This window comes from Opisthocomus hoazin, chromosome 8, assembly GCF_030867145.1.
Source record: "Opisthocomus hoazin isolate bOpiHoa1 chromosome 8, bOpiHoa1.hap1, whole genome shotgun sequence".
In the NCBI taxonomy this organism is placed as follows: domain Eukaryota; kingdom Metazoa; phylum Chordata; class Aves; order Opisthocomiformes; family Opisthocomidae; genus Opisthocomus; species Opisthocomus hoazin.
Window position 1 is genome coordinate 72609774 of NC_134421.1, and position 23183 is coordinate 72632956.

The 23183-nt window shown below is 41.7% G+C and overlaps 1 protein-coding gene across 3 annotated transcripts in view; it reads left to right on the plus strand.

Annotated features, from left to right (window-relative positions):
* Positions 1-23183, plus strand: part of LRGUK (leucine rich repeats and guanylate kinase domain containing) — a 56145-nt gene that overhangs the window by 25448 nt on the left and 7514 nt on the right. For all 3 annotated transcript variants that reach the window (XR_012764871.1, XM_075428946.1, XM_075428947.1), the window contains exons 13-18: positions 1033-1146; positions 7729-7930; positions 8964-9077; positions 12703-12860; positions 15637-15725; positions 21954-22088. Coding sequence is in view for 2 of the 3 variants with exons in the window: in XM_075428946.1 (XP_075285061.1) it covers positions 1033-1146; positions 7729-7930; positions 8964-9077; positions 12703-12860; positions 15637-15725; positions 21954-22088 (812 nt within the window). In the remaining variant the exon portion in view is untranslated. The remainder of the gene's footprint in view (positions 1-1032; positions 1147-7728; positions 7931-8963; positions 9078-12702; positions 12861-15636; positions 15726-21953; positions 22089-23183) is intronic.

Genomic DNA, 23183 nt, shown 5'->3' on the forward strand with positions numbered 1-23183 from the left:
TGTGTGCGTGCTAATTCATTCCCAGTTATGTGGCTGAAGTTCATAGACAGAAACCACAAATTCATTGTATATTTATGCTGTTTTTTTCTTCTGTATGAATGTATAGAAACCATTAAATGGGCATAATTGTCAGTCGGAATCTTTAAACCATAGCATAATGTAGAAATAAACTTCTTTCCATATGCAAACATGTAGTGCATATGCAGGAAAGAAAAACTCTTGAAATAGCTGCCATCTTTTTTTTTTTAATTTTTTTTTCTTTTTTCAAAATCTTCCAGCAACCCTGCAGGGAATGCAGTCTTTTAAAGTTTAGCAAATTCACCCTAAAGGCATTGTGTTCCTCTCTGAAGGCAGTATGCCTCCAGCTACTCTTTCTGATGCCTTTTGCTGCTTGCGGGAAAACTGGCTTGAAAAGCCACAACAGAGCTCGTTATTTGTACATATACAAATGAGGGAGCCAGCAGAGTCTTAAGCAACTGATCTGATCCTTAATGATAGCTCTCAGTAATCGAGCAGTTTAATTTTAAAAGAATATAATCTGCTTACATCTTTATAGATGTACTAACGGGAACTAAAGTTTCAGTTGTCAGGTTTTAACTTTGAGATTTCCTGGCCAATTATACATTCTCCTTGCAGATTTGTTTCTGTCTTCTCTTTTCTTTGGCATCTTCTGTTTTGTATGGCATGGCCATATGGTTTGATGTAATGTCAAAAGAAGGATGCCCCTTGCTTTAGATCTTGCTCTCTTCACAGTGTGAATGAATAACGGATGAAAGCTGTAACGTGTCAGCAGCTCGTTTTCAGGACACTGGTGTTTTATTATCCATTAAAAATGTACCCTGCAGGACTGGCTATGTGCTTTTCTCTGCAAATTTTGTGCTCCCATTGGCCTCCTCATCACGGATTATTTAGACAGGGAGAAACCTTGTGGGGAGAGAAAGCAAGGAAGTCCAGGTTCATCATGCTCCTTTAAGGAAGTTGTTTCTCTTAAAATATTTTCTTTGTCATTATACTTGCTGTTTTGAATTTCAGGGGAAGTTTATAGCAACCTATAAATACAGCGGCTATTACTATGGACTTGGAAGAGACACTGTAGAATCAATTGCCAGAGAGGGTCTTGCAACTTGTGTTCACTTAGAAATAGAGGTAAGGATTACTTATTGCCTGTTTTCAAATGAGTCGTTCTGTGAGAACTGTCCTGGGGAGGAATTAATGCAATTTGACGGAGGTTTGTTTCATCTGCCTAGACACAGCCACTTAGTGACACAGGAGACATCCCGTGGCCTTCTGCCCAGCCTACGGCTGCTGCTGATACGTTTGAACTAGTTGTGTGAGCTGCATCGCGGTCACTGGAGATACAGATGTTTGGTCAGATGAACGGCATTTTTAACTCCACTGCCTGTGTCAAGTAGCTCTCAGGCTGCCCAGGGCAGTGGTGGAGACCCCATCCCTGGAGGCATTCAAAATACATGTAGATGTGGCACTTCAGGACATGGTTTAGCAGGCATGGTGGTGTTGGGTTGATGGTTGGACTTGATGATCTTAGAGGTCTTTTCCAACCTTAATAGTTCTATGATTGTCTATATGTAGACACCACTCCCTTTATAGACTGCCGCATTTAGTGAGATGGATCCTTCTGCTGACATCTTAAAATTTCCTGGCCTACTTTTTCAGTCTTCAGCAGCCTCATCTCCCTACCACATCACCAGCACTTTCCATTACAGTGTCCTCACCTTTTCAACCATGTGCTTTCCACCCATCTGCAGCTTACAGTAGGACTAGTCTGGAGCTGTACACCTACTGATCGCCCCTAAAAGAATGCCGTGTGTCTCCTTTGCTGATGAAGCAGTGGAGGATGCATGAAGGCCTGAGGCAATATTTTGGCCAGAACTATTAAAAGATGCCATCTCTTTGAGGGATTACTTTACCCTCTCTGAAGTTTGTCAGGTGCACATGCACAGATGGCAGAATCTCAGAAGTCTTGCTGTGTTAAACTAGGTCACAAACAAAGTGTCAAAACCTGTCTATTGGAATCCCAAAAGAATAACATTTTAGCTAAAATTTTCTAATTATGTACTTCTCATTATCTTAGATCAAGATTTACTGGCTAGGGGTTAAGGTGACAAAAAGGAAAGGCATGATACATTTCCTTCCAAATTCTTTCTACAAAATATGAGCTTCCAAAATGAGAGACCCTAGAGAGTGGCCAGAATGTGATACTGAGCGTTGCAGGGTTTCACTGTAAGGCTTAGCTCTGCCTCTGGGAATTACTACAAGTTAACAGACACTACGTTAACAGACACTACTACACTGCATGGTAGATGTGGAAAAAATAATAGATATAAAAAAGAAATGTAGGGGACTGCAGTGCTCACATAGGATCCTAAGTTGTGCATCCAGAGTTAAGGGAATGGCTACGGAGACTTGAGCAACAATTGATACAAAATATAATTAATTTTAGGATAATTTTTTTGTGAAAACAATGATCAAAGAACTAGTTTTCAGTTAAAAACCTTAGAGTCCATAAGTTTTAGTCCCCTTTGGCCCAGATAAATCTGTGTGCATTTCAAGGCTTGCATATAAACCTAGAAACAACAGAATAACAGCATGTCAGTGTAAAAAATTAGTAGCTCCTCACTCAAATGGTCCACAATTTAATGCTGCAGTCCTGCTTTTAAGTGCCTGTTACTTGACTGATATTAAACAGCAAATTAATAACTTCAGTTCTGTGTAGTTCCACTTCCTCTTTTTCCTCAGTCTGGTGAGAACTGTGGATCACCCTCCATCTCCTCTGACTGCAATAGGCATTGAGTGTGTTTGTTGTCTTGCCAGACAGACCCTAAATTTATAATGGAAGAGAAATAGGAGAAGATTAAATATGATGGAATGGGGTGCCTTTTAAAGCTGTCAGTTCTTCACAAAGTAGATGTGTTATCAAATAATTTAGGAGAAAGAACTTAATGGAACGTCATGTTTATTCATAAGGAGGTTAACCGAGAGACATAGGCAGTGACCATAACTTTTGCTGGGTATTACCGAAGCTACTGTCACGGACAGACAGCTAAGAAACTCCTTTGTCACTGAAGTTTCAAGATCACGTAGTAATTATGCATGGTCTTGTATCGCTGTGGACTCTGCTAGCAGATGAGAAACAATAATGGTGAGTTATGCATCTGAATAGAAGTTATCGAAGTCCATTATCTTCTGCCAGGCTCATAACAGAAGTGATTTAGCACTATTAAAAGAAATTTTAATTATAGTCTGTGGGCTGAGACTAAAAATTTAGAGCTGTTCATTCCCTTTAATCTAGAGTATATCTCTCACTGATAAAGGAGACCGACACAAATTTTAAAACTTACATCTTGCTGAGTCTACACTTCCAGTTAGTGAAGCTGCTGCGATTCTGCCAAGCAGCGGAGTGTTGCAGTAAGCACGTTTGCAGCACTTTCCCTTTGCTTGTGTAGCCGCCAATACCTGCAGAGCAATTGCAGGAGCTTCCTGCTTCGGCAAGAGGGTTGGACTAGATGACCCACAGAGGTCCCTTCCAACCCCGACCATTCTGTGATTCTGTGAGCTGCGCATTCCAGCCAAGGGTGTAGTGGCAGAGTGGCCAACGTGTCTCATTATTCTGCTTCCAGGAATATAAGTACACCTTGTCTCCTGCCAAAGACCACAATCTGTACCGCACTTGCTGCTGGTTATCCAGTCATTCGGGCTGGGGAGCCAAAGGAAATGGGATATAATACTAGTTGCATCTGTTCTACAATGCCATGCTGTTAACTCAAGAAATTGAGGTGCTTTAGCTCTGTGAAATGAATGGACATCTCCAACTTGGACAGTCCTTCGATATTTCATGACCTCATATGCAAATTCAGGAAACTCAAATTTTAGTCCTTTTTTTTTTATTATTATTATTTTCCAAATATCTCTTTGGTTTCAAACAGTCAAATCCTGTATTCTCCCATTCTTTATTTTAAGACTGATCCCGTTGTCTCTGTACAACAAATTTGTTTGGCACACCACAAGCTTTCCTTTTTGGTCCTCCCCGCTCATCCCACAGTAGTGATGGGCTGCCTTCCTATTCCTTCGTCCTATTCCATCTGGACGTATAAATCATTTGTTACGTTACTTCTTGATCAGAAAGAGAACTCATTCATGGTGCAACTTCAGCTGAGGAGGGTGTTACTAGGCTGGAATGTGGCTCTGTTTTCTGCTGGTTGTCTGACCTCTGAAGAATTACAGGCCTAGCTGTGAAAGTAGGTGGTCACACAGCTGGACGCAAAGATTTCTGTCTCCCAGATTCACCCCTTTTTACCAAAATGAATAGGATTTTCCACAGAATCTCTCCCTGAAATTTTTAGAATGGATCAAAGTACTATTCCCTACTTAGAACGCTGCAACCAGGAAAAAAAATTATAGTGAGTATTCAGCCTGGCACTGATTTTTGCATGATTTTGCTTGTATTGGACTGTATTTTCAAATTATTCTGGAGAACCCCAGCTTTAAGGATGTGACAGTCAGTTCTGACGAAGTAATGAGCAGTGCTCACATTTGCCATATTAGCCCCTCTCTGTTCCTGCCTGCTTCCCTACATGTACTGCAGTGCAATACTGTGCATGGTCTCATTTAATTTTGAATAATTTGTTCATCACCAAACATTGCAATTGTTGTTGGCCTGTTTTGGTAGGTTTTTTTTTTTTTACAATGATCATTAAATAACCCAAATGATCATATATTTGTGTATAATCATATATATAAAAGTAAAGCCAAGAGTTTATTGTTAGCATGATGGAAATTTTAACTGTATAATTTAAGAATCATCCCTAGTCGAGGTCTAATTATTACAGAAAAAGGAAGAATAATAATGTATTTAGAGTACTTACGTACTGAAAAAGTCCTGATGATGATGATAATAATGATCCAATTAAAATTGTAACACATGCTTCTTGGATTCTATCTGTTTTGCTGGTGTTACGCTCAGCCTTTCACTGCTCCTTTGGGTTCTGAAGTCGGTGATTTGCCTCTGGTGGTGTCGCTGGCAGAGAAGTTACAGCGAGTTGTCCCTTTGCTGGGAGGATATTCATAGAATCGCAGAACCATTTAGGTTGGGAAGGACCTTTAAGAGCATTGAGTCCCACCGTTAACCTAACACGGCCGAGCCCACCACTAAACCAGGTCCCTAAGTGCCATGTCTACACGGCTTTTAAATACCTCCAGAGATGGTGACACTTCCCTGGGCAGCCTGTTCCAATGCTTGACAACCTTTTCAGTGAAGACATCTTTCCCAATATCGGATCTAAACCTCCCCTAGGGCAATTTGAGGCCATTTTCTCTCGTCCTGTCACTGCTTACTTGGGAGAAGAGACCAACCCCTGCCTCACTGCACTCTCCTGTCAGGTAGTTGTAGAGCGTGAGAAGGTCTCCCCTCAGCCTCCTCTTCTCCAGACTGAACAACCCCAGTTCCCTCAGCCGCTCCTCACAGGACTTGTTCTCCAGACCCTTCACCAGCTTTGTTGCCCTTCTCTGGACACGCTCCAGCCCCTCAATGTCTTTCTAGTAGTGAGGGGCCCAAAACTGAACACAGTATTATCGAGATGTTCATAGTTGTGCGGTGTCTAGGGTCAAGACTGTGCCCCATCTCTTATCATCCCGTGCCTGTAGTCCTCTACATTGTGTCCTGTGTTTCTGCTTCTCAAGGTCTTTGCTATCATGCCAGGCCTGTATTTGTCTAAACTGTGTTATAAACATCTCATTCTACCAGGAAAAACTGCTTGTTACTGCAATCCATGTAAAACTATGGGCATGCCACACAAAGATTAACAAAAGTAAAACAATTACATATAGACACCTGGTCACCACGAGAAATTGCTGTCACAGCTGAACCAAGTAAAACAAAGTTGCAGCCAAGCCAACAAAAGTTCAGAGCGAGCAGGACAAGCCTCAGTCCTCAGGTCTGGAAAACTCAGTACAAATCTTATGGCAACGGCAATGCAGGACTACAGGGTTACAATATTCTGGTTTATATGTAGATAGAGTGAGAGGGAGAGAGAAAAGATTCTTCAAAGTATGACTTGGTGCAAAGCAGAGCTAGCAGAAATTCAGGATTGGCACCATTGCCTGCATCATTTAATAAGACCTTGAATTAAGTCCTAGCATGCAGACAGGTCTCCTTTTTCAGATCCAAGATGAATATAGGTGTTTGCAGTCCTCCTGGAGCCGTTGTTCTTAGAGCAGAGTTGATGCAAGGCACATGTAAATGTTTCCTAGTCTGCTATACTAAAAATTCTATTCAAGATAGTTTATTGCTGATAAAAACGGTTCGAGTTAAGATGGCTCATTACAGTGTAACAGATGAAGAATGTGCACATCGTATCTCTGCTGGGGAGTTGTGATTATACCCCGTTTTGGCAGGAGGGGTAACATTACAGAATTGCAGAATCACAGAATGTTCGGGGTTGGAAGGGACCTCTGTGGGTCACCCAGTCCAACCCTCCTGCTGAAGCAGGGTCACCTACAGCAGGCTGCACAGGACCTTGCCCAGGCGGGTCTTGAATATCTCCAGAGAAGGAGACTCCACAACCTCCCTGGGCAGCCTGTTCCAGTGCTCCATCACCCTCAGAGTGAAGAAGTTCTTCCTCGAGTTCAGCTGGAACTTCCTCTGCTTCAGTTTGTGCCTTTTGCCCCTTGTCCTGTCACTGGGCACCACTGGAAAGAGTCTGGCCCCATCCTCCTGACCCCCACCCTGCAGATATTTGTAAGCATTTATAAGATCCCCTCTCAGCCTTCTCTTCTCCAGGCTGAACAAGCCCAGCTCCCTCAGCCTCTCCTCGTAGGAGAGATGCTCCAGTCCCCTCCTCATCCTCATAGCCCTCCGTTGGACTCTCTCCAGTAGCTCCTCATCTTTCTTGAACTGGGGAGCGCCAGAACTGGACACAGCACTGCAGATGGGGCCTCACCAGGGCAGAGCAGAGGGGGAGGAGAACTTCCCTCAACCTGCTGCCCGCACTCCTCCTAATGCATCCCAGGATCCCACTGGCCTTCTTGGCAGCCAGGGCACACTGCTGGCTCATGGTCAACCTATCATCCCCCAGGACACCCAGGTCCCTCTCCACAGAGCCGCTCTCCAGCAGGTCAGCCCCAGCCTCTACTGGTGCCTGGGGTTGTTCCTCCTCATGTGCAGGACCCTGCACTTGCCCTGGTTGAATTTCATCAGGTTCCTCCGCGCCCAGCTCTCCAGCCTGTCCAGGTCAAATTGTCAGTTTGTTCGTAGTGGAAAGCTGAGGCCCAAGGTGGTGATGCAGTTAAGTTGTGCTGTGTGTCACTACAATAGTGTGGGTCAGCGATGCTCACATTTAGAATAACTACGTCCTGAAGTAATAGAAAGGATGGAAAAGAAGGAAAAGCTATTAACTGGTGGGTATGAGAAGGATGGTGCTTTAAATCACTGTGGCGTTTGACTAAATGGATTCTTTCAACAGGGTATTTAGAATAAAGTTATACTGTTCTTATAACACTTTCCACACATAGCTTTAGGGCACTTCACCTTAAACTTGCGTATTTTGTAAAGCTGGATGCTAGATCTTGAGACCTCTAGATCAGATACAGGTTTCCAGCACTGCCTTCACAGTAATTTTTGATAAAGACAGAGTTGTCCTAAACTGGGCTACCAGTTCAACAGACACTCTGTTTCAGGAACAAAACATTGCATTTCTCTGCTTAATTTTAAAGGGCGTGCGTAGCTTGAAAAATACCTACTTTAAACCCAGATATATCCTGTTAGTACCAATGAACAAAGAAAAATATGAGGGACATCTGCGGAGGAAAGGATTGTTCAGCAGGCCAGAGATTGAGGAGGCAGTCTCCCGAGTGGACATGTACATCAAAATAAGCCAGGATTTTCCAGGATACTTTGATGCAGTAGTCAACACGGGTAAGTTAATCTCTACCACACTATAAATCTGGCTCCTAATGTCACACCAATAGGTGGACTGAAACTGCAGTTCAAACAGAGCCACTGGCAAATATTAAACTAAGGATGACAAATGGTTTGATGTTCAGCATAACTATTTCAACTATCCCTTAATTGATATTCCCAGTTAATTCTTGTCCCAGGAATCCAAAAGCTCTGGAGATCTGTCAGGACTGAATTACTCTGCTGTGTCCAAGCTGTGCTTTAAGCCCGTCTAGAAAGCGAACCAACTATTGAACTCAGCAGCACACTTGTTAAGTATTGTCTCCTGTGAGAATATTACACTGATCTGTGCTAATTGTCTGTTGGTCTCTGGGCAGAGTTCAGAGGTGCTTTTGATCTAGCAGACCTGATTATCTCTGGCCAGGATAGGCTTTTTCCAAGCATGGAAATGACAGCTGATGTGCAGTCTGGCAACATTTCACTAATGAAGAGGCTGCTGCAAAGCTTTCCCTTGAAGGACTCTTCTGCTTCGTTAACTTGCTCAAGTCCTGAAACAAGGAATGTGAGGGTGGTAGATGTTTCATTAAAACAAAAATGTTTGCTTCTTGATATTTAGGAATTGAGGGCAGCAAGTGGCAGAGAAGAATCCTTTTCTCTGCCATTCTCTGCCTGCCCTTTGTGGAGGTGATTTTTGTTGTTCACCACGGTGATGGTGAAATATATCATTGCGGTATGAAATACTGTATTTGTACTTATTGTCAAGGGCATATGGAGCTTACAATATAAATACAGCATTAAAGAAATAAAACAGTAAAGCAAATTGCAGAAGGAGAATATTTAGGTGAGTGCAGAAACTGAGATGAATTTCAGATTACTTTCTTGAATGTGCTGTTTATGAAGATGAAGATTTTTCTCCCAAAGAGATGAGCTGGGTGACTTAAGAATGCATTTCTGTGTCAAACTTCAGTGATGTGTAACTTCGTGCTGACAAAAGCTTGGGGTTTTTTTTGTGATGTATCCTTTCTCTCTGCCTGCATATCCCTTTCTGCAGATGAATTGGATGAGGCATTCACAGAGCTGAGTTCTCTCGTAAAGGCATACCTGGGTTTGGAGCCACCTACAGCTTTTGATAGCATTCAGGACACGAATAGGAGAGCAGGAGCAGGTACTGTGTCTGGGCACATGCCACTACCGTCTTTATCAGTAGAGTATTCCTACGTATTTGTTACAAGAATTGGAATTTGTGAATGATCCAACCTGTGAGACTGCTTGTCTCTGAAACATCCATGTGCTTCTCTGTAACGGGTGTCTTGGGCTGATTCCTCCCTGGGATCTGAATCTTTAATGGAAGTCTTTCCAAGTACCTTACATCACTGTGTGCCCTGAGGCAATAATATGCAGAAAGTGAGTTGCCTGACTCTTCTGAGGATGCTTTCGGACTGAGGATCTCCCATTCATTCCAGATAAATCACAGGCAAGATAGATGCCCGTGGCTGCGACCTTTATGCTTATCAAACTGTTGAGCAACAAGAAAATGGCATGGCACAGAGACCTTACTTTGCTTTCTTCCCCAGGATAGCCAGAAGCCTGAAGAGGTGTATGAAAACCAGGACAGTAAGATGAGTGAAGGCAACTTATAAATTCACTCCAAGTGCTTTTGGGTCTACCCACTGTGGGGTAAACCCAAATGATCGGTAGTGTGTTTAACAGAAGCCTTTTAGCCCTTGAGTGACTAAGGCTGGAGCCTCATGTTCACCTCCAGCTAATCCAAGTGCTTCCTGCTGCAAAAAGTGGCCATGCCCAACTTACCTCTCCTGCCTGTGCATTTCTAGCGTGCTCCTTGCTCTCATTCCTCTGATCGTGCGGTCATGTGTAATCTGGATCAGGGAATGGTTCCATCCAAAAGCTAACCTAGGACCTCCCCCACCTCCAGCTTTCAGACAGATCGATTCCTTCATCAGACTTGTCATGCAGCCATAGAATTGGCTCAAGGAGGGAAGGGTGCAGAGAGCTTCATGGCTGCCTGTGGCAGAAGAACGGAGGACTGCTGTCGTCAGAGGCAGCATAACTAAGATTAGCTTAACGTTTTGTGAGAACTCAGCTGTAACCCCTGGAATTTATTCCAGACAGAGCAGGTTACCAGCTGGATGAGAGCAGAATATGATCTCTCAAACACTGGAGAAAAAGAAATAAGAAACAGACATTACGGTAGTAAGATGTTGTACAACGTGGACTAACTAGAAGCTTATTTATGTGAACTCTTTCCTCTGACTCCAAGAGCTTCCATGGTTTATGGCTGTCTTGGTTAGATGCATTACAACAGGAAGCATAATGAGTTTCCTAAGTAATACAGAGCCAATATTCATGACCTTCTGTGTGGCTCAGAAGGCTGCAAATAAAAGTAGCTGGGGCAAAACTGTCTGAAAATGTTAATGAAGGATAGTGTAAAATTCATCAGTTCATAGTTTCAAGTAATTTTGCATCCTGAAAGAATTAATATATACTGATTTCCCAGTGGACAAGAAAAGAGCTTCCACACATATTGTGGCATCTCTGTGCTACAGCACTGAGGACCTTTCTGAAGAATCTTATTTAATCTTCAACTATGCAGATTTTTATTTTCATTTCCAGAGCCTTCATGTTTGTTTGAAGTGAGAAAGAAGACTTCCTTGCCTTCTTTACTGTAATATAGTGGCGTATTTGTCTTAAAAACACTGGAGACATTTTGTCCTGAGAGGCAAGAAAACCCACCAAATCCTAACTAGATTATCAGGAAAGAAGAAAAAGGGGTAGGATTGAAGATAAAAGATTTGTATATAATCGTGGGTTTTTTGAAGATGTATATGTGTATCTGAAGTCGCTTTAAAGGACTTTGTATTCCTCAGCAGTACTGAGTTCTTTCAGTGAGTGACTTGTCACTAGTTACAAAAACTTCATTAATAGTGCTCGATTTTGGTAATTCTGCTGTCCATAAAATAACTTTTAAATTTACTACGCGCCATTAAATTCATTTAGAGCTTCATTTATAGGTGTTTAAATAAATTTAACTATCCTATTTCTAAAGATCATCTCTTCTTATGGACTGCGTGAAATAATTTATTTTAAAAAACTTGCCCCAAGGTTGTCTTTAATATGGACATTTTTAGTAAGATAGTAGCAGAGGGAAGATTGGTTGTGTGAGATTATGATAGGTTGTTAATTCTTTTTTTTAATGAACTGCTGTGCAAGTTCTTTTGCTCATGTATAGAGTAAAAATACTGGGAGAAAGTAGATAAGTTCTTCTTTTAAAAAACTTTTTATGGCAGAAGTATAATACATTTCGGAGCTGATAACGCTTTGTACTTGCATTAGCAGCTTTCACCCATGGAACTCGGTACTTTACAACTATTAATCGTATCTCACAGCAGTCCTGTGGAGTATGTGTTATTATTTGTATTTTACAAATGAGGAAGGAGACATTTATGCCAAAGACCGGTTATTTGTGATGCTGGGCATCAGAAATCCCACAGAAGTTTTGGCAGTGTGAAGCTGTGCCCCTCTGAAAGTTAGACTCTACTACTTACTCGCTGTCGAAGTGAGTAGTTTACTGTGCCTGAAACAGAACCCACCGATCTTAACTCTCACAGAATCACAGAATGTTCGGGGTTGGAAGGGACCTCTGTGGGTCACCCAGTCCAACCCCCCTGCCGAAGCAGGGTCACCCAGAGCAGGCTGCACAGGACCGCGTCCACGCAGGTCTTGAATATCTCCAGAGAAGGAGACTCCACAACCTCCCTGGGCAGCCTGTTCCAGTGCTCCGTCACCCTCAGAGTGAAGAAGTTCTTCCTCATGATTCTCATCTCCTGTATTCTTAACACCAGATCTTCTGGCAGCTACAAACCAGCAGTATATAATGGGTAGGCTGAGAGTCATCTGATGACTGTTGAAACTTTTTTATGAAGGCATACGCTAAGAAAAATAACCATATTTAGTATATGAACATGGCTATGGATGGGCTGTCTCTTTGCCTCTCCTCGACTGAGTTCTGAGGCTGTGAGCTCTTCTGCTTTGATAGGATACACAATAAAATTCAACCTTTCTTATGACTGGATTTCTGCAAAGACTGGCATGTATCAATATTTATAAGAATTTTTCTGTGCCTTAATTTCATATTCAGATACCATTTTACAGACAGGATAAATCCCAGTTTACGGATTTTTTTTTCAACTTTGAAAAAAATGTTTTTTGAAAAAGTGAGCTGGTTGTGCCTTCAGCTTTCTGGCTCACATTCATGTCTGATTCCAGTAGCGGTGCCAGTACGTGGATTTTTGTTCACAGAAATTTGGATAAATAACAGAAGAAAAGGTGCCCTGCTCCAACTCCCCATCACATTCCAAGAGCTCTGAGGTTAAAACTTCTAAGTAGGTAGAGTGTAATTAGCTTCAAGATCATAACAGTGATGCATACCAGAGCATCAGTAACAAAATGAGCTCATTTACACATGGTTAAACATCTCTTCCTAGTGGGTGTGGGGTGTAGGGGTGCTTTTTTTAGATTTTTCATAACTTTCATTTGCCTAACTATTCAGGGAGGGATGAATTTGTTATATCTGTGAGGTACTCGGAAGTTTTAAAAGCTTTTTGGGAACTGCGTAGTTTATATCCTTTATAACTTCCACAGTTCTCTTTGTAAATCCAGAATTGTGCCAAAAGCCGTCTGGTGAGAGTTGCAAATGACTACTTTCCTTCTGCTTGCTGTGAGCAAAGCGATGTTCAGAATGTTTTTGTTGAGGAGTGTCTTTTTCACGCTAGGTTCAAGAATACGGTTCTTACAAGAGCAAAGATTATCACCCAGCGGAGTAATTACTGGAACTACTCGGTCTTCGTCTGTCAATGAGTTCTTGGACTCTTCCGCCAAAAACTGTCCAGGAGGCATCTCGGACAAACTTGCTGCACAACTGGGCTCTGTGGTAAGGAGCATTTACTCTGACCTTAGACAGGAATGGTAAGCTGTATGCAGAAAATACACGTTAGTCAGACCTTTCTTTCTCCATAGAAAATTGACTTCTGTTCTCTGGCCGTCTTTCATTCCAACAATATTCACCAGTTGCCCAGAGTTAAAGGCAGATTGATGAGAATGAGGCAGGTAGGCTCGGATGAGAAGACAGGCTGTCTTCTCTGCTCGGTTTTACGCCAGAATAAATCCGTTGGTTGTAACTGATTTCATCCAGTTGTGTACTGGTGTAAGGGAGCTGAATATCGTCTCTCGGTTCTACAACAAAATACGAAACTATCCTATTTGGAGGAAACAGATGCAGTGAAGAGGACAGTGAAGGTTACTTATGAACACCATCCAGTGGCAGTGGAAAAAAATCATTCGAACCTTTCACAGCATATGCTAGCAAGAACTGCCAGAGATCAAATTTAAGCACATTTTTCACCTGCTTTTACTTTTTCAATCAACAGATTCAACAATGTGCTTGGATTTCAAATAACCTTTTGCAACTTCAGCTTCATCTCTCTCTCTTTTTTTTTTTTTTTTAACTTCTCCTTAATAGTCCTTTCCCTAAAGGCATTCATTCTCCTTGCAGGCAGTGGGGGAGTTGGGGCTATGAAGCAGATGTGTCTAATGCTCTTTTTATACGACAACGACAGGAGAAAGAGAAAAAGACAAATGAAAGCTTTAAACTTTGTTCCATTCCAGGGTTATGATGTCATTATGATGAATGATGGCTTGGCAGGCATGACTTGCTGTACAGTTTTGCCACGACTTCTGTATTGATAGATGTTTAGAATTAGTGCTGTAGATGGAGCAAAGTGACAGACCCTCCACCCCCACTTCCCAGGCTTTAAAAAAGGCTCTCTTAGGTGTGGAGAAAGGTATGATTGTAGAACGGCTGACAGAAATAGGCACCTTCCCATCTTTGGGTTTTCTGAAATGCAATACCTCTTTTCAAGCCACGCAGCATTCAAAAAATGTCACAAGTGGTGTTCATTTTCATGCTTCTTTCATCCGAAGGTTTGTTAGTTTAATATGAGAGAGAGAAGCCAGAATATTTCTTACCTTGGTGGCACTCTGCCATCACTCCTACCCCAGCAATTTATTTTTCTCACTTTTTATTTAATCCTTTTTATTTTTATTCTGGAAGTTTACATTTTGTCAAGTCAGGGAGAAGTGGCTTATGGTGAAGGAGGCTATCACTTACCTTGGCTTTAACTTAGTGGCCGCAAGGCTCTCCTCCTTATTAGTCTCCTTGTTCGGTGGTGGTAATACCTTTTCGTTATTTACTACACTAAGTTCCCAATATATTTTTACATGCAGAGGAAGCTTTACAGCATCAGCTGAAGCGTCAACATAGTAAAATATTCAGGGTGAAACACAGATGCCTCTTAGACCATATTTAACGAGAAGAATATAAATATGACTGTGGCCTTAGAGTAAAATTTTGTCTAAACTGTTGCATTTGGGACTGCAAATGATTTTTGTACTTTCAGCACCCAAATAATGTGCTGTCACTGCAGTAACCACAGTCCACTCCCATCACGTAGAACTGGAAAACAAAAAATGTGAAGAAATTAATGTGAATCATCCACAAGCAGAATAAGAAGCAGGATCTGCTGCTCAGGGAATGACGGTAGATCAGATTCCTTGCAGCCTTATCCCTCGTGAGCGTGCCAACCCTGCACTAATTTTGTATGGCTGTAATTAACTATACAAGCTATGAACAGAAAGGTGTCTATACCTGTGGTCCACACAGAAGAGAGGATCAGAATTATACCTTTACCAAAAGAAAGCAAAACAAAGCACAAGCTCAGTGAGCATCTAAGCAGAGCCTTACTTAGCATAAATAGCGAAGGCAAGTGAAGGAACTCACAGGAGTCACAACGTGAGCATTCAGCAGACTAACTGTGTTCTCTTCCATTGCTCATACCGTGACAAAACACTTCTGTTACAGACATGTGATTTAGCTATTAAATTGATAACTATCAATGGCTATCAGCTGATAACAATTCAGGATTTAATAACGTTGCTCTGTGATGTACATTTTGGTTTTCTAAGCACACTGTAGTGCTGCGTTTGTCTGACCTGAGAAATGACATTGTCCTACAGCACATGTTAATTAACACGCCCTTAAAACTCGGCACCACATTTTCCAGTCTGCTGAGATCATAATGTGTTCATTGTACAAAGTCATTTTAACTAAACTGAAATTTGCAAAAGGTAATTCCTTCTTCAAAGGGGGAATATTGGGTGATGTAGAGTTGGTAAGGCGGGTTTTCTACATTGCTGGAGCAAGGAGACAGTGTATTTAAGATGTGGTAGAAGCAAATTCTTCCCTGTTCAACCCCTTGCTGGTGAAAAGAAGCTGAAGACAAGAGCATAGCTAGAATTATCCCTGCTCTAACTTACCGGGAGGTTGGGATGCATCAAACATGGTTCTCCACAGATATTCCGTCCAGCGACATCCTGGCACGTTTTGATGACTATGGCAAAACGGAGCTTCACTGGAGAACAAGATCTTCATTTTTCACAGCCAGCAAGATTTCAGACCAAAATTTGGTTTGTGTAGATCGGTGAATCTTATTTAGCGCCTTGTTAGTTATAATATAGCTCTGCTATGTTCCCAGAATATGTAAACACATACCCTCTAGAGTCTTAGCAACAAGAGAGGAATATCATGGCTAATTAAGTTACCATATAGACTTTTAAGATGCTGTATAAAGTTGGTCATATTTCTTTATCAGGAAGAAGCTTCACTCCAAAGGCGTCGTTCCGCAGCACGTCAGGCTCTGTCAGGGAAGGCACCTAGTGCATACGTCCAGCTGTTCCAAAGGTAACGTAGAGTCCTTTCAGCCAAATCCTTTGCAATAAAGTGAAAAATGCCTGTTTAAGCTTTCTTCTCCACTGCTCTTAAGGATGAATGATTAGAAACTGTCAGGGATTGCAGATCTCATAGACAACTTTCCTTTCTCTAACTTTTAAATCTAGCCCTACAAATATATCACACGCCGCCTGTCTCTTGACTTGGGAGTGCAGCAGTCCCGAATCGTATACCGAAAATGTATGAGGCAGAGCCATCCACAAGTAACTTGTCTAAAGCTATGAAATTATTACGTGCTGCTTCTCGGAGAGAGCAGAAAAGGATCATTTTTCTGGCAGCTCACAGTCTCCGGCATGTTTTTTAGCACTACTAGTAATTAGTGTTGGAAAGTCACAACCGTGCTCAGTGCAAGGTTGTTTGCTGCAGTACATCTTCTGTGGAGCTCTCTGTTTAAAGCAGAATTTCTGAAAGCTGACTCCACTTCCTAATTTTTTTTTATTTTTTTTTAGAAAATGGATCCTGTCTTGACTGTCTCTCTTCCATTTTCCTTATAGTCACAGCCCTGCAAAAATGGTGTTAAAAGTCTATAAATCTCAATGTACCTTCTTTGATTGATCTTTTGTGGAACTCCTGCCTTCCCCTGGTGTAAATCTTTCCTAATCTGAATTCTTTGCTTGCTTTTCCTACCTGCCGTGAAAAGGCTCACAGTGCTGACATTTAAAGTGTCGCATAGGCCTCTAAATCAGCGATCATCAAAATGAATAGAAAAGTTCACACCTTTCAGCTCATTTCAGGCCGGTACAAATGCAGTCACCAATTGTACCTACCAGAGGTGTTGATGAAAATCATTCCAATGACAAAGTCTGGAGACTATTTAAAAAAAAAATAGAAAGAAGAAGAAAAAAATCCTACTGAATTAAACTGTCACTAGAAGATCAGTGTTGGAAGCTTACAGGCAGAGATGCATAATTAGAGTGCATTTTCCAAATCTTTACTTAGAGAAAAGGTTTTTTTAAATAGCCGATTCATTCATTTTAAATTATGTTGAAATGAGAAGAAAAATGGAAATCCGTGTTTTCTTTTGCTAGATGTTTTGGGTTTGATTTAGTGTCATAGCGTGAACTGTTTGTCTGAGTCTGCCTTAGTTGGTTGCTCTTTGCTCCCTTTATTCCACAATACTCATTTGTTAGAAGCTGATTTTGGAATTAAGTCTCAGACTGCTTTGGCAGAGCTGTCAGGCAGGTGAGAGAAAATCCTGTCACCCCCCATCAGCATTTGCAATTACCAGGCCTCAAGGGATAGATATGCTCAGCAGAACTGGAGGCAAGAGTAGACAACACCCCATTCCATGCAAGAGGTTAAGTCAAGAGGTGCCATAAATATGAATGCTATAAAATGGTTGACATTCTGAGAGAGAATCTGAATCCTGGAATGTAGCAATTAGATAGCGGAGAACCCGGTAGGTCACGTAGTCCAGTCCAGCAGCAAGTGCATGGTTGTTCTCTTGAGCATGTTTGATTATACAGAATTGAATCAAAAGTTCTACATACCCATAAGAAAGGGCCTTTCACCTTGGAAAAGCTCACGTAGAGTCTGATGGATCTTTCTTTCAATACAATGACCTGGGTCACGAGTAGCTTAAAAGGTTATTGCGTGACATCTCAGCTGTGGTAACCATCTTTGTGCACACTCAGCGTAGAGAAAGTGTAAGGTGATGTGGCTTTCTTTAGCTTTTATCAAGGGCTACGCAAGGAATTTGTACATGGCTTGTGCGACGGAGATGACACAAGGTAATTCATTATGTCATTCCTGGTAGTAATCTTAGCAGCAGCATCCAAAGAATCTCAGGGTAGTTAGACTATTATCTTGTTTTGTACCTTTCCATGGTTCTTAAACTATATATGTTGTAATGATTTTTCATCTTTCTCTCTAAGTCTATGCTTAGTAAATTCAGTAGCGTTACTATACAGTTTCTCTAATCTGTTAATTAACTCTCAAAATTGATCAGCCCAGAGGGTTGTAAGGGCCTCTACAACAAACGCTGGCAAAGGAGACACTGTAGCCTGCGTCTGAGGCACCATACGTCGTCGTCTCTGCCTATGTTGCTCAAAAATCACACCGATCCTTTCGTGCAGCCATTATTGCATCACATACCCAGGTTCGAGATCTCCTCTCGTTGTTGTGTCTAAATCCATTGCGGCTTTAGCGCTTCCCAGATTTCTCTCTCCTATGGAATATCGGTGTTTTAAGTTATTTTCTTTCAACCTGTATTTTATTTGGAGGGGTTTATTTCTCTTTTTACTTGACTATATAAATAGGGTAGGTCGTGCCTGTTTACGTTTTAAAAAAAATCTCTTGGTTTAATCTTATCAGCTTTGTTCTGAGGAATTATTATTTAGAACATGATAAACCTTTTCTTTATTTTCATTGTCAGCAGCAGTGCATAAACGTACTTCACCCACTTAACCTGTCTGCTGTTTATGCAAAAATACGATTTCTTTCACTGGTAACGCATCCAGCCTTATACAGGCTTTTAGCTGATGAATCTTAATATAATAAGCTTGCTGCTGCAGCACTCCTCGGTGGGGAATAATCCTATTCCAGAGGAGCTGAGAGAAAAAAATACGCACTCCTGCTTCAGTTACTCCATTGTAAAGCCATATTTCTACCCTGAACTTCCAATGGAGTTTGAATTGACTGAAGGTATGGACTTGTGACTGGGAGAAACAAGCACGAATTTTGTTCTGTCTGTTCTGCCCCGGGGAGATGCCATCCTGGAGCAAAGTGGGGCAGACAGAGACAGAAGTTCATTAAAGCTGATTAATTTCAGATTGTATTGGGAAATACAAGAGGAAGGTCCATGCTTGCCATGCTGGATGGAGTAGGTATAGACAGAAACTTTGTTCCAGTGAGGGCATTGCAGGTAACCTGAAGCAAAAGAAGACAGCTACTTTAAAAAGTTGGTGATTATAATTTTAAAAGAACAATTTGTGAAATATGCAGGTAATTGATGATGTAAATTTTTAGCACATAGAAATATCAAGAAGATTAGCTAGAAGTTTCTGCATTGTTTTCCTTGAATTAAAGATTTTTTTTTAGCTGTTGGACTAGATTTTAATTCTATAAACTGTATGAGTATCTCCATTAAAATGGTGCTTTATTTGAGGATTCGTATCCCAATTTCTATGATTGTAAAGGGCTGTCAATGCAAAGTAGACTTTTTTTTTGTGTCCAGACATTATTTTTGTCACTCAGTGAGGAAGAATTCAGTAACTTTTAGTATTTCTTCAGTGGCAGTGCTGGCTCATACACACCTGCCCCTTCCTTTTCTTCTACTGCCCACTCTGTGCTGCCACTGGCTCCAATGTCGTACAGCTTTGTGATGAATTGGAGAAAGGGACAGATCAGGTCTTGCTGAGCAAAAAGGGGTTTTTTTTCAGCCAGATCGATTTTCTTCTCTCTCTGAAGAACCACTTGTGCTGGCATCATGCTGAGAGAGGACTGGGAGTGTAAATAGGTGGCTTTGGTAGAGGGCAGGGGCAGCTCAGCTGGGTTTTGAGCAGCGCTGCTGCAGAGAATGAGAACCCCACTTCAGTTACGAGTGAATCTCTAAATTCTGTGAAATGCATGAAACTGATGCCAAAAATGATATATGCAAAAAAGTTCCTAAGGTGCTAGATGTTTTGACTTTCTTGTGTATCTTTAAATATTAAAAGATTCTTCAATGCTTCATCTCATCGTTACACATTTTAATCCAAACTGAAATATATTGCTTAATTTTCCTAAGTATATGTTAGAAAATTTTGAAAGTGGTGTCACACAAGAATCTAACCTATCTTATTTATTGCAACCCTGCAGGGTTATCTACCATAAATTTAGATTCTTAAATCCAAATTACTGAAAATCTGGCCTCTTTATTTTTTGCCTGTGGCTGCGTGCAGGTGTAATTAAAGTCATTTTGATGTCTCATTGCCTAATATAATGTAGGGGCAACGTTCGGTGGTTTGCTTTCAATAATTTCTCCAGTTGTCTGTGTGTTTGAGGGTAATAAATAAGGGGTTGGGTTGAAGTCTCATTCAGATCAGGCCTTGAGCTAATGATTAACTTCTTGATTTCATCTAAGTGTTGCTGAAAGAACTGGAGTAAGCAGGAGCAGGTGTCACTGAGAGGAGAATTTATAACATGCAATCTTGCTTTTCTGAGTTGGAAGAAATTCATACACTTTAACAGTTTCACTGGAGCTCCTTGCCAGGACTGGGAAGAGAGAAGGTCCATGGTCAACCCGTGGTTGAAACACTCTCTCCAAGTTGGATTTACTTGCTATGAGCATAAGGCTTGCATGCCTGTGGTTGCGTGCATGTCTTGCAGACCCTCCCATCTAGTCAGCCTTTGACTTCAATGTAATTTTGTTTTTCAGTTTTATTTCTATGCCCCTCTTAATGACAAAACTAGGACATTGTTCTGAACTGCATGGATTTTCCTTTTCACAGGGTGCTGTTTAACTTCTCCAGCCTGTTTTCCTTTTTTTTTTCCTTCAGCTGAGGCATACTGGTGCAACTTGAATTACACTCTGACCCTAAATATTTCTAATGACAGTACAAAACTTGAGAGGCAATGTAAGGAAGCTATTTAGTGCAGAGGGAGAAGGTGAAAAAACATCCCTATAACACCTTTAAATATGCATCTTTTTCTTCACTGAGATGTAGTTTCTGGGAGTGGGTCATGGGTTCTGAGTGCAAACCTTTGCTCTGGGAAGTAGAGTTCATTTTCCAGTGGTGACCCAGTCCTTACAGGGGTGGCCTTGAATCCTGTCTCCAGATTTCTGCTTTGACTCTTACAACCTCCATTGTCAGGCTGTGTATTTCTGTGCTTTATATCGAACAGAGTTCTTTGCTAGAGTTTTTATTTCTCTTTTTTTTTTTTTAATTCCATGATGTAGATTTACAAGAAATGATTTCTGAGAGCACTCAGCTCTGGGGGCCATTAGTGGAATCAGGCCCTTTCTCCTATGTAATTGGTTCAGATTTTGATCTGAGCCGATAACGAACAAACACCATTACCAGCCGGCGGCTGCTTGACAGTGAAACAATAACAGCTTGAGGCCTCACACTAGAGAAGCTTTATTTATAGGCAGTAATAACAAAAAGAAACTAAAGAAAGGGAAATTTAAAGATGAAGAGTAGAAAAGCCTTGCTTGCAGTGCACAGTGTGTTGGGCTAGGGACTGCTTTCTGAGGAGGACTGGGGAAAGCCTCAGCACTGAAGCACCAGAAGACCCACGGAGGGGGGAACAATCCTGATTTGGCAAGATGAGGAGGTGTGAAAAGAAGGTTTGAGATTCCAGCCTCTCTGTTTCCTGTGGGAAAGTGGCAGTGGTATACTTTAAGAGCCTATGGATATGATTGAGGACTTGACGAAGAACTTAGCAGTTTAGGGTTTTTTTCCAAACTGTAGCAATGAGTCTTCAGAAAAGATATTAATCCTCCTTAGAACCCTAGCTTCTCCCATGGAGTAAGCATTCAGCAGTTGCTACTGCAGTTAAAAAATTTTCTGGACAAGCTTCCTAGGGAAACTAGAAAATGGCACACACAAAAGTTACATGGGCTCATAAAAATAAACAGATTCCTTCAGAGTTCAGTTGAGGTGTGGGTGGGATGGCTCTGGTACAGCAGGTGGATGTATGGAATCTTCTAAGAGTTACAATTTTACATTTAGTATTTTATTAAGGACCTCTCATGTTTGGCACTCTTCAGTGCTGCTTCTTTTTGGTGTTAGCTCTGGGGTTCAAGTCTATAAAGTGGTGTCAATACTGCAATTACTAGAAATGGGGTTTTTTTTAGGTGTTATGAATGGCAGCAAAGATGAAACTTCTCACCTTGTGAGTTAGTTACAAGGGGTGTGATTAATCTCACCTCATTTGGGGTGTCTTTAATAAAACATCTCTATCTCAACAAGTTGCCCTACAGTGCTTTGTCTCAGTGGAGAGTGATTCACCCAGCCTTCTTTAGATCTCTACTTAAGCTTGAGTTTATTCATACTGTAGCTGGAACTGTTCCTCTCCATTGGCTATAAATAGAGCTTGGATTACTACCCCCAGCTGCATATTGCTGCTTCTCTCCCACTGGAGACAACGCTCCTCCCCATCTGAACAGGTCTTGTGAACTCACTAAGCACCAATGATGCTATCAGAGTATATAAATGCGTGTAACAAGCACTTTATTTTCTTTTTCTGTCATTTCAGGGACCTGGCAGTCACTCCTCCACCCAGCAGCTCCCATCAACAATTCCTGGAACCAACAATACGCACTTCTCTGCTCTCAGATGGAAGGAACATCACCCAAGACCAGAGCTTCCCTCTGACTAACCCAGAGAGCCGGTGAGTTCAGTTTCTGAGACAGCACATCATCGCTGGGTGGAGTGAAGGTTAATGCTGCAACGTGCAAGATCTAAAATATTTCCCAAGCTAATGTGGTTGTCTCATCTGTTACATCAACAGCCTTATTAAACATGTGTCACTGTAGCATAAAACAAAGTCTTGTCACTCACGGGAATGGTTTCATTTAGACACCATAATTCACATAAAGGGAATTTCAAGAGCCTTCTTTCTAGAGGATGTTTGAAGGCAAAAAGATGCTGACAGAAACTTGATCCAGGTATAGAAAAACAGAACTTCAGTGATACATATTTGTTAGACAAATTTACCAGATACTGCTATCAGAATTATTTCTCATCCTCTCTTTAGAGGATTACCACAGTTACTCTTGAATACCATTTGGGGGCCTCTGGGTGATATCGTGATCTTCAGATTCATACCTCATCCATGATAACAGCAGACCCCATCAGGATACTCTGTCGTACCTTTACCTTCTCTTGCTATCTCAGCCATTGCTGCTATGCTGCATGTCTCATCCAGCATCTCTGCTCATGAGTGATGAACATCCTCATTTATTGGTACCACAGCTAAACAGGCTCTGAGGTATGGGAGGGAGACAACTGCTGTCTCATTTAAAGCTTGTAGAGAGGTGAGGATAGAAGAAGATTTGATGAGTCTACATCTTCAGCATCTTATAGGCCTTTAGCTATGAAGTGGGCTGTATTTTCCTGACTCGCTCTGCGGGTCCACATTGCCTCTTACAAGATGGTTGTGACTATGCTAATTGTCCTGTTTAATAAGTACATCTGAGCTCTGGCTGCCAGCAAGCTGGTGTGGCAAGTGAGGCTGCAGCCTTTCTGTGCAGTATCCTTGATAAGCTTTTTTTTTCCCCTCTTCTGGCCATCTGTTTTAATCGTGTGCCCAGATGGGACACACAGGAGCAGCCGGGTGCCACACCGCGTGACCTAGTGAAGCATAACACGCCAGATCCCCCATCCACACTAGGAAACAGGTGTGTGCTTGCAGCCATGCTCTGCTCGCCCTTCGGAACCTACCACGAAGCTCATCTGAAAGCTGCAGCTTTGCGCGAGCTGATGT